This window comes from Muscardinus avellanarius (genome assembly GCF_963383645.1).
Source record: "Muscardinus avellanarius genome assembly, chromosome: 16".
NCBI classification, from domain to species: domain Eukaryota; kingdom Metazoa; phylum Chordata; class Mammalia; order Rodentia; family Gliridae; genus Muscardinus; species Muscardinus avellanarius.
In genome coordinates this window covers 73,855,590-73,866,640 of record NC_137802.1, presented here as the reverse complement: position 1 = coordinate 73,866,640, position 11,051 = coordinate 73,855,590, and the positions used below count along the sequence as shown (strand labels likewise).

Sequence of the window (11,051 nt, the reverse complement as noted above, 5' to 3'; positions counted from 1 at the left end):
AAAATAAAGAATAAAAATAGGGCTGGAGGCTGGGCGTGGTGGCACACACTTGTAATCCCCTCGCTTGGGAGTCAGAGACAGGAGGGATCGCAGGTTCAAAGCCACCCTCACTGGCTTAAGAGACCCTGTTTCAAATAAAAATAAAAAATAAATAGGTCTGGGAGTGTAACCTGGAAGTAGAAGGGTTTCCAGGAACCCCAGTGAAATGGGGGGTTTCTTGAGAAGAAACTCGGCGTTTCCTTACCGGGTTCTTGTCTATGGTGAGCGAAGAATGACACCTGCAGACCGCAGGAAGGGGAGGAAGTGGTTTATTGGAAGCAGCAGGGAATAGGGAAAAGTGGCCGAACACCCCAAAGGGGCGGTTGGAACTCTGGGGTCCAGCAGCTGCCTTCAGAACAATACTTGAGGGTAGCCCAAACCAAATGCCTTCAGTTGCAATCTGCCAGAAAAGAAGTGCAGGTCACCCCTAGGGGCCCTGGTCGGCCTTGATGTCCAGCAGAGGCCTTCAGGTCACTACCCGAGTGTAGCCTGAGCCACGTGCCCTCAATTGCACTCTGCCTTCTCTCAAAGCTAACGTGACCTGCAAGGGAGAAAAGCTCCCCAAAGGGAAGGGGGTCCCCAAGAGGGAAAAGCCCGTTTTGGTGGCTGCGCTAGAGGTTTTTATATATGTCTGCATGTTCTCTGTTTGGTTGTGGTGAGTTTGGGATTTGGGGAATTCTGGGAAGCAGCTCTCAGAATTTGCATAGGGTATTTGCATGTCCTTTGAAGAGCCTCATCTCCTTTCAGTAGGAGTGTCAGACTTGCTCCAGTGATGTCTCCTGGGTTTGTTGATTAGTAAACAGATGGTTTTGTGAAGCTTTCTCCTTCTCATCTCTGAACCTTGGCCCCTCACCCCTCAGGAAATTAAGTATTTTCTACCGAGGCCTCTTCCCTATCTGCCTATTTCCTTTCTATCTCCTTACCAGTACCACCAAAAAAATAAATAAATAAAGTGGGGTGGGGGGTGTAGCTCGAAGGTTGAATGCCCCTGGGTTCCATCCTCAGACCCCCCCCCCAAAAAAAAAGGGTCTGGGAGGTACCACCCCTAGTACCACAAAAAAAAATAAATAAAATAAAATAAAAAAAGAAAGAAAGAAAGAAAGAAGAAAAGAGGAAAGAAAAATAATTAAAAAACAGGGGTAGGGGTATATCTCAGAGGTAAGATGCCCCTGCGTTTCATCCCTAGTACTTAAAAGAACAAGAAGGAGAAGGAGAAAGAGAAGGAAAAGAAGAGGAAGATAGTATATTAGAAGGTTCATCCAGGCCAGGCATGGTGGCGCACACTTGTAATCCCCGCACTTGGGAGGCTGAGACAGGAGGATTGCACAAGTTCAAAGCCAACTTCAGCTGACTTAAGAGACCCTGTTTCCAAATAAAATATAAAATAGGTCTGGGAGTGTAGCCCAGAGGTAGAAGCCCCCTGGGTTCCATCCCCAGTACCCCCCCACACACAAAAGTTTCATCCAGAAAACTGTATTTTATGTATTTATTTTATCTTTTGGTGGTACTGGGAATGGAACCCTTCTACCTCCAGGCTACACTCCCAGACCTATTTTATACTTTATTTGGAAACAGGGTCTCTTAAGCCAGCAAGGCTGGCTTTGAACCTGCGTGATCCTCCTGTCTCCGCCTCCCAAGCATGGGGATTATAAGCGTGCGCCATCACGCCCGGCCAGAAAACTGTATTTTATTTTGCTTTTAGGAGGGAGTAACTTTCTTATCACTTGGAGAAAAGTAATCTTTTTTTTTTGGGGGGGGGATTGAACCAGAGGCTTTTTACCTCCAAACTACACCCCCAGCTGGGAGCGGTGGCACAGGCTTATACTCTCAGTACTTAGGAAGCTGAGACAGGAGGATCTCAAGTTCAAGGACAGTCTCAGCAATTCAGTGAGACCTTGTTTCCAAATAAAAAAAATAAAAAGGGCTGGGGGTATGGCCAGCCCTTGGGATCAGTCCTCAGCAACACACACACACACACACACACACACACACACACACACACACAGGAAGCTCTTTTTTTTTTTTGCGGGTCTGGGGATGGAACCCCATTCTACCTCCGAGCTACAGCCCCTGCTCTATTATTTATTTATTTATTTATTTATTTATTTATTTATTTATTTATTTTAGTGGTACTGGGGTTCCTGGAAGCCCTTCTACCTCCGGTCTATACTCCCAGACCTATTTTATATTTTTGAAACAGGGTCTCTTACGCCAGCGAGGCTGGCTTCGAACTTGCGTGATCCTCCTGTCTCCGCCTCCCAAGCGCGAGGATTACAAGCGTGCGCCACCACGCCCGGCCTCTATTTTTTTATTTTGAAACCGGGTCTCACTGAGTTGCAGAGGGCCTCACTAAGTAGCTGAGGCTGTCCGCGAACCGTGATCCTCTGGTCTCAGCCTCCCGAATGCTGGGATGACAAGTGTGTGCCACCGCGCCCGGCTGAGGAAGCTCTTGTCTGGAAACATAATGAACTCCTAGGTGTTGTGCCATAGGTTTGAGCTTCATCTTGGGACACACCCTTACCCCAGCACCTCCCTTGAAGGGTGAGGACCAGACTCCCCCGTCCGCATGCCAACTTGCTCTCTCCAGGGGCCACCTCACCACCACCACCTCCTGAGCCAACCCCACCTCCCTCCATTCCTGGGGTGTGGTGCAGGGAATGGAGCTCTAGGGCTTTCCACCTCCAAGCTACACCCCCAGCCCAGTTTCTCTGTTTTCTTATTTGGAAACAGAGTCTCACTAGGTTGCTGAGAGCCTTGCTAAGTTGCCAAGGCTGGCTTTGAACCAGCGATTGTCCTGTCTCAGCCTCCCAAGTGCTAGAATTACAGGTGTGCACCAGGTCAGGTTCTGAAATTACCTTTTGTTTTTTTGTCTGGTGTGTGTGTGTGTGTGTGTGTGTGTGTGTGTGGTACTGGGGATGAAACCCAGGGGCTTTCTACCTCCAGCTACACTCCCAGACCTATTTATATTTTATTTGGAAACAGGGTCTCGCTAAATTCCTAAAAGCCTCACTAAGTAGCTGAGGCTGGCTTCGAACCTGCGATCCTCCTTTCTCAGCCTCCCAAGTATTGGGATTACAAGCGTGCACCACCACGCCTGGCCTGAAATTACCTTCTGAAGCAGCTTGTCCTCACCTAAGACACAGAACAGAAAAAGTAAAGCGGGGCACCTCTGCCCTTGTTGGGGTCACGAGCTGTCCCAGGATCCCTTCCTCTTTGCTGTGGTCCAGGAGCCCCACAGCAGGGATACAGACCCTGGCTGCTTCCTGGAGGGCGAGGGATGTCTAGAACTTATTCTCCCTGAGACTCAGGGTGGAGCACTCCCAGGCACTCTGCAGACAAGAAGTCAGGGGGCACTGCAAGATCATCTCTCTCCGTGTACTAGCTGCCTACCACCTGTGTGAAGGAGGTTGGGAGCGCAAAGGGCCTGTCACCAGAGGATATCCAGCTTTCAAAGGGGCGCCCTTGAAGAGACCCTACAGAAAAGACGCCCACCAGAAGGTGGTGGTGTGGGGGTTCTCGCCGCTGACCCGAGGCGCAGTTGTCTTTCCCTTTGGGGCGGGCGCCTGGACCCGGGGCGCCGGCGGGCGGGACCTGAGGGTGATGCAATGCCCAGATGCTCGGGCCCGGATCCCGATTGGCCGGAGAGCAGAGGCCGCGCCGCTGATTGGCTGGGGCCGGGGAGGCGGGGCCTGGGCGCGGTTGCCGCGTGGCGGGCGCGGCACTGCCGGGGCCGGCTGCGCGGGGGTAGCTGGGCAGGGGTTAGTCTGGGGCTTCGGGACCCGGGGGCTCTGGTCGGCCTGGGGGCTCGGACGTGGCGGGGGTCTTCGAGCGCTGGGGCCTCGCTGCGCCCTCTCCCATTCCCGATCGTTTCCTCCGCGCCCCTCCGACCCCTTTCAGGGGGGTTGCGACCCTCAGCAGCAGGCTGGAGGGCCACGAGGATCGCGCTCCGGGCAGGAGCACTGGGACAGTAGCCGAGCCGGGCCGGACGGGGGACAGCGGGGAGGGTCAGGCCGGCTGGGGCGGGAGCGTGGCGCCCCGGAGGAGCGGCCAGGCCCGGCACTGCCCACCTAACTTCCTGCTCCGTGTCCCGCGGGGCTACTCTCGTAGCTGCCCCTGCAGATCCCGTGCCAGGCGAGGGCTGCGTGCGCCGGGCCTCCGGCCATCATGAGCGTGGGCTTCATCGGGGCTGGCCAGCTGGCCTTTGCCCTGGCCAAGGGCTTCACGTCAGCAGGTAGACCCTGGGGCAGGGAGGGGCCTGAGTGGGAGAGACTGGACGAGGCTGGGGGTGGAGGGCTGGGATGGAGGCGGCGCTGGGGTCCGCAGCCTCTGCCTGGTTCCATATGTTTGAGTTGCTGCCTTACCTGTCAGTGAGCTGGGACTTCTTTTCAGCCTCCTTTCTGGGCAGTCGAGGGAGGGAGGCCTGAACTGGCCTTGAGGGAGGGACTCTGCCCCACAGGTGTCCTGGCTGCCCACAAGATAATGGCCAGCTCCCCAGACATGGACCTGACCACGGTTTCCGCCCTCAGGGTAGGTGCAGGTGGAGGGTATGTCACGGGGTCCTCCAGGGCCCATGTCTGGGGTTGGGACAGTGATGGGCCGGGTGTCTTCAGGCCCTGCTGCGGCTCCACTGCTGGCCTGTGCACAGCGGTGGGGGGTGCTGGTCTGGAGCGGGGCTCCCTAGACGTAAGAGTGAGCGGGGCTCAGCACAGGGGCGTGTGGAGCATCTCTTTTCTGTCTGCAGAGGGGACACACTGCAGAGCAGAGCATTTTCTCCATTTCTGGGTGTGGAGGGCAGCTGAGGGGGTTCCAAGCTCAACGCCCTGAGTCCAGCCCCGCCCGCACCCACAGCCCAGCAGCCTCTGGGCTGGTCTCAGGCCCTGTGGGGCCACAGAGCCTCTGGGTTAGGCTGAGCTGCCTTGTTCTCCTGCAGAAGTTGGGGGTGAACCTGACACCCCACAACAGGGAGACGGTGCGACACAGCGACGTGCTCTTCCTGACTGTGAAGCCGCACATCATTCCCTTTATCCTGGATGAGATTGGCGCCGATATCCAGGACAGGCACATTGTGGTGTCCTGCGCGGCCGGTGTCACCATCAGCTCCATTGAGAAGGTGGGTGTTGTGGGCCGGGCCAGCAGGGCCTGCAGAAGGGTGGGGTGCCGTGGTCAGGAGCTGGCTTCTCCGTCTGAGAACTGAGGAAATGTTCCATTGGGGAGCAGGAAAGACAGCTGATTCTCTCCCCCTCCCCCCTGTCTCTTGCTGTTGTCTGGAGATTGAACCAGGGGGATTCTACCTCCGAGCTCTACCCCCAGCCCTATTTTTTATTGTTTATTTGAAACAGGGTCTCACTAAGTTGCGGAAGGCCTCACTAAGTAGCTGAGGCTGACTGTGAACCTACGATCCTACTGTCTCAGCCTCCTGAGTACTGGGATTGCAAGAGTGCGCCACCACGCCTGGCTGACAGCTGATTTCTCCTCCAGAAGCTGACAACGTTTCGGCCAGGACCCAAGGTCATCCGCTGCATGACCAACACCCCCGTGGTGGTGCGGGAGGGGGTCACCGTGTACGCCACGGGCACCCACGCCCAGGTGGAGGACGGGCGGCTCCTGGAGCAGCTTCTAGGCAGCGTGGGCTTCTGCACAGAGGTGGAGGAGGACCTGATCGATGCCGTCACGGGGCTCAGCGGCAGTGGCCCTGCCTATGTGAGGGCCGGCGTGATGGGTGGCTTGTGGGGCTGTGAGCAGACCTAGGGCCCTGGGGCACCCTCTCCTCCATCTCTGCTCTCCTTGGAGGGCTGGTGTCTGGGCTCCCAGGCTGTGGGAGCTGGCGCTTTGCCCCACTTACCCTGTTCCCTGTGCTGGGCCAGAAGAGGAAGAGGGAAGGCGGGCATTGGCTCAGGGAGCCCTCTCCCCGCAGGCGTTCACTGCCCTGGATGCCCTGGCTGATGGCGGTGTGAAGATGGGGCTTCCAAGGCGCCTGGCAGTCCGCCTCGGGGCTCAGGCCCTCCTGGTCAGTGTTTTCCAACCCTCTGATAGGGTGGCCCTGCCAGCCAAGCAGGTGCACCGGGGCAGATGGGCGGGGAGTTGGCACTGCACCCTGGACAGTGGCTGAGGAGGCAGGTGGGGCCCCACTGCCATCAGACCCTCTCTCTGGCCGCAGGGTGCAGCCAAGATGCTACTGGACTCGGAGCAGCACCCCGGCCAGCTCAAGGACAACGTTTGCTCTCCTGGCGGGGCTACCATCCATGCCTTACATGTGCTGGAGAGTGGGGGCTTCCGCTCCCTGCTCATCAACGCCGTGGAGGCCTCCTGCATCCGCACACGGTGGGCCCCTGCTGCCCAGCGCGGCACAGCCTTGGCCTCAGGCAGCAGCTCATCCGGCGCTCAGCAGATGTGGCCTGTGCTCTGGCCTGAGGCAGGGCAAAGAGAACCCAAGGTTCCCAGAGTCACAGTTTGCGGAGCCCCTCACCCCTTTCTGTTGTCCTGTGTGGAGGGGCGTCTGCACGTGTAGCTGGAGGCCTTCTCCCAGCCTGCACTGTTACCCTGGTCAGATTATCATTGTGACAGCCAGGGAGCCTCTGGGGGCCCGCTCTCAACACCCTCCTCCTGCTTGCTGGGGATAAAGGGGGTTAGATAAGCAGGGCACATAGCAGTATCCCGGCCAAGGAAAGCCCGAGGAGAGTTGAAAGAAAATTGCCTGGGATCCTGCAGCTGGTCAGAGCAGAGCCAAGCCTGGAAGTCACTGCCCCAAGTTCTGGTGTGCCGGGTAGACAGGCAGTGCCTTTCTTGCTATAGTGCCCACTCTCGTGCAAACACCATGGACTTGTGAGTGCCATGCGTGACAGCAGGGCTGGGCCTCTGGCGCTGCCTGCAGGGGAGGGGAGAAGCAGGAGGGCAGATGTGGTGCCCCTGAGCACTCTGCATGGGGGAGAGGGCCCTGTGCAGCCGCAGCGGTGAGGGCATGCTGGTGGGGCTGCAGGTACAGGGTCCTGACGTGGGGGAGGGTGGCACAGCGGCTCCTGAGACTGGCAGGTGCTGGGGTCTGTGGGCTCCAGAGGAGGTGGAGCCTGGGCCCAATGCCTCACTGCCTCTCCAGGGAGCTGCAGACCATGGCTGACCAGGAGAAGGTCTCACCTGCTGCCATCAAGAAGACTGTCATGGACAAAGTGAAGCTGGACCCCTCTTCCAGGTGCTCTTCCGATCCTGCCAAACCGCTGACCTGTAGCCTGGCCCCAGCAGGCAAGAACTAATGTATCCTGCCCACCCAGCTCTGCTCCGGAACTCCAGGGAGCGCAGGCAGGCGCCCCCGTGCCCAGCTGTGATTCTGCCTCCTTCGCCCTGGCTCCAGGCTCTTGCCCTGGGCATCTCTAGCCAGGGCCAGAGCGCCCCCAGTGGGCATTTGCTGCAACCCATGTCAATCGAGGGTCAGTGGGAGTGTGGCCAGGGATTCTATCCCCAGCCCCTGGCACTGCAAAGCGAAGAAGGTCCAGGGGCCCCTCCTGCCCTCCCCTGCCTACTCACTGTCCTCCTGTGAGGTTGGTGGGCTCCAGGAGTCCTGAGCCTGGTGCAAGGACCCGGATCATCCTGGCCGGCTGCCCAGGATCCTTGATCCCGCTGGACTCATGAGGGGAGAGGGCTCTGTGGGCAGCTTTGAGCTTCCTCCAGCCATTGGCACACGCAGGTGGGTCACTGGCTCCCATTCCTGATCCCGCTCCAGGGTGCTGTCACTTCTCTAGGGGTCCTTTAGGTGGAATAAACTGGTTTCTGAAAGTTCCAAGTGCCTTGATGTTCTCACTGACATGTGCAGGGAGGCCTCTGTCCACACAGCAGGGCATATTACTGAGGGCCCGGCCACCAAGCCATGGCCCCAAGCCCTGTGGTCCTATGGTGGCCAGGCTGAGTCTCAGAGAGCTGAGGGCTGGGAGCTTCAATACAGAATTGCCTGGAGGATGGCACTGTAAAGGTCCCAGCTGTGGGGGTACCGGCCTCTGCAGTCTGTCCTCCTGGCTGGCAAGGGGCAGCTGTCTCACAGGTCGGCCCAGCTTCTGGTTGAAAAGGAACCCTTGGAGAAGTATTGGAGTTCTTCAGAGAAACAGAACCAAGGGTCCATGCACACTCACAGAGAGCATAAGAGCTGGAGGGCAGGTGTGGTGGCACACACTTGCAATCCCAGCACTTGAGAGGCTAAGACAGGAGGATCACAGGTTCAAGGCCAGCCTCAGCAATTTAGAGAGACCCTGTTTCCAAATAAAAGAATAAAATCAGGCTAGCGGTGTAACTTGGAGGTAGAATGCCCCAGGGTTTCATCCCCAGTACAAGAAAGGAAGAAAGAAAGTAAAGAAATAGGGGAAGAAAGAAGGAAAGGAAGGAAGAGGCGGGGGTGGGCGTGACTTGGAGGGATGGAGCCTAGCTTCCCTCCCAAGTAAGAAAAACAGATAAACTGTAACAGCTACTTTTAGGTAAAGTTAAAAGTCTATTTTGAGCCAGGCGTGGCAGCGCAAGCTTGTTATCCCAGCATTCCGGAGGCTGAGACCAGAGGGTCCCGGTTTGTGGACAGCCTCAGCTACTTAGTGAGGCCCTGTGCAACTCAGTGAGACCCTGTTTCAAAATAAAGAATAAAATATAGGCCTGGAGGTGTAGCTCGGAGGCCAAATGCCCCTGGGCTCCATCTATTTTGATTCTTTTATAAAGCCCTAGCTTCAATGTCTAGTACCAAAAACAGGTAAACTGTAACCGTAACCGTTACTCTTAGGTAAAAGCCCTAGCTTCAATCACAAAACAGATAAATCTTAGGCCTGTTACTCTTAGGTAGTATTCAAGTCTACTTTGTATGTGTGAACCCCCAAGCTACACCCCAGCCCCTTTTTTTTTTTTTTTTTTTTTTTGGTTTGAAATAGAGTCTCTCTAAAGCGGGTCTTCAAACCTGTAATTTTTCTGTCTCAGCCTGGTATTACAGGCATGTGCCACCACTACCATGCCTGGCTAAGTCTATGGATTTTTTCTTTCAGTACTGGGGATAGAACCCAGGAGCATTCTACCTCCGAGCTACACCCCCAGTCCCAGTCCTATTTTTTATTCTTTCTTTCTTTTCTTTCTTTCTTTCTTTCTTTCTTTCTTTCTTTCTTTCTTTCTTTCTTCTTTCTTTCTTTCTTTATTGTGCTACTGGGGTTCCTGGAAGCCCTTCTACCGATGGGCCTCATTCCCAGACCTATTTTATACTTTTTTATTTGGAAACAGGGTCTCTTAAGCCAGCGAGGCTGGCACCGAACCAGCGCGATCCTCCTGTCTCCGCCTCCCAAGTGCGGGGATTACAGGCGTGCCCACCACGCCCGGCTTTATTCTTTATTTTGAAACAGGGTATCACTGCCAGGGTGGTGGCGCACGCTTGTAATCCCCGCGCTTGGGAGGCGGAGGCAGGAGGATCGCGCAGGTTCGAAGCCAGCCGCGCTGGCTTAAGAGATCCTGTTTCCAAAAATAAAATATAGGTCTGGGAGTGTAACCCAGAGGTAGAAGGGCTTCCAGGAACCCCAGTACCACCAAGAAGAAGAAGAAGAAGAAGAAGAAGAAGAAGAAGAAGAAGAAGAAGAAGAAGAAGAAGAAAAAGAAACAGGGTATATCACTGAGTTGCAAAGGGCCTCACTAAGTAGCTGAGGCTGGCTTTGAACCTTCACAATCCTCCTGTCTCAGCCTTCCAAGTACTGGGATTACAAGCGTGCGCCACCATACCCCGATTAAATCCACCGATTTAAGTGTTAATCTCATGCAAAATAATAATGTTTGCCAGAATAATGTTTGCCTAGATATCTGGGCACCCTGTGGCCAGGTCAAGGTGAAGCGGAAAGTCAGCTCTCACAGGAGGCCCCCAGAATTGGGGAATGGCTGCTGGGGTCATACCTGCAGCAGAACTTTAGTCTGCGTGGGGGAACAGGGGCACCGGTGATGTGATAAAGCGAGCCTCGGCCTTAGCTTCAGTAACGCCATGATGTTACCCTCGGTGACCCCAAGACACTAATAATGTTCCTCAGCCTGAGAAAAGGGTCCCCTCGTATCTTGCTAGTCACGCATAACTAACTGCGTGTCTGGGCTTCCGTAACTCCTGCAGAGAAACAAAGGCCGTCGGGGACTTTCTATCCTTAAAACAATCGAAAGGTAGACAATTGCGGGCCGGCTCGGGCTGCTGGGCTCCTTCACATGCTGCTCCGGCTCTGTACTTTGCTTGACTCGCACACCCATGAAAGGAGCTGCTGGGGACTGAGCACATCTGTGACAACCTCGACTCTTCACCCCTGAGCTTGGGATTTGATGCATAAAAGGAGCCCTGAGAAAAGCTCTGGGCTGCACTCAGCACTGAACACCCTGCCGTGTAGTCGCGGGCCGGCTAATAAATTCTTTTTTTTTTTTTTTTTTTTGAGGGTCTGGGGATGGAACCCAGGGGCATATGACCTCCGAGCTACACCCCCTGCCCCATTTTTTATTCTTTATTTTGAAACTTTAATTTTATTAAAGTTTTATTTAAGTTTATTAAAATTTAATTTTATTCTTTATTTTTAAACTTTAATTTGAGGGTCTCACTGAGTTGCAGAGGGCCTCACTAAGTAGTAGCTGAGACTGTCCGTAAACCACGATCCTCCCGTCTCAGCCTCCCGAATGCTGGGATTACAAGCGTGCCCACCATGCCCGGCTAATAAAGACTTTCTATTGGGCTTAACCGAAGTCTGAGTGCCTTCTCTGTGGTTGCCCTGTAGCAGTGGGGGTGGGTGGGAGCAGATGAGGAGTGCTCCTGAGAAGTGCTCTTCAAGCCACTTTGCAACAGGGTCTCACGCTAACTCCCCTTTCCTTGGGGCAGGGGCAGGTGGAGGGGCAATTGGGGGAGGAGAAGGCAGCCCACCGAATCTCTGAGAAGACTGTTTCAAAACAAAAATAAAATCAGGCTAGGGGTGTAGCTCAGAGGTAGAATGCCCCTGAGTTCCATCCCCAGTACCAAAAAAAAAAAAAAAAAAAAAAAAAGTGGGCTG

At 55.0% G+C, this 11,051-nt stretch overlaps 1 protein-coding gene across 1 annotated transcript; it reads left to right on the top strand.

Moving 5' to 3' along the window:
- Positions 1 to 4,203: 4,203 nt before the first annotated feature.
- On the top strand, positions 4,204 to 7,286 carry PYCR1 (pyrroline-5-carboxylate reductase 1; the record flags this gene model as incomplete). Its single annotated transcript, XM_080714171.1, has 7 exons — positions 4,204 to 4,270; positions 4,496 to 4,566; positions 4,970 to 5,149; positions 5,518 to 5,739; positions 5,954 to 6,046; positions 6,197 to 6,360; positions 7,133 to 7,286. The coding sequence occupies 7 exons, from the start codon at positions 4,204 to 4,206 to the stop codon at positions 7,284 to 7,286; spliced, it is 951 nt and encodes a 316-aa protein (XP_080570297.1).
- Positions 7,287 to 11,051: the final 3,765 nt, after the last annotated feature.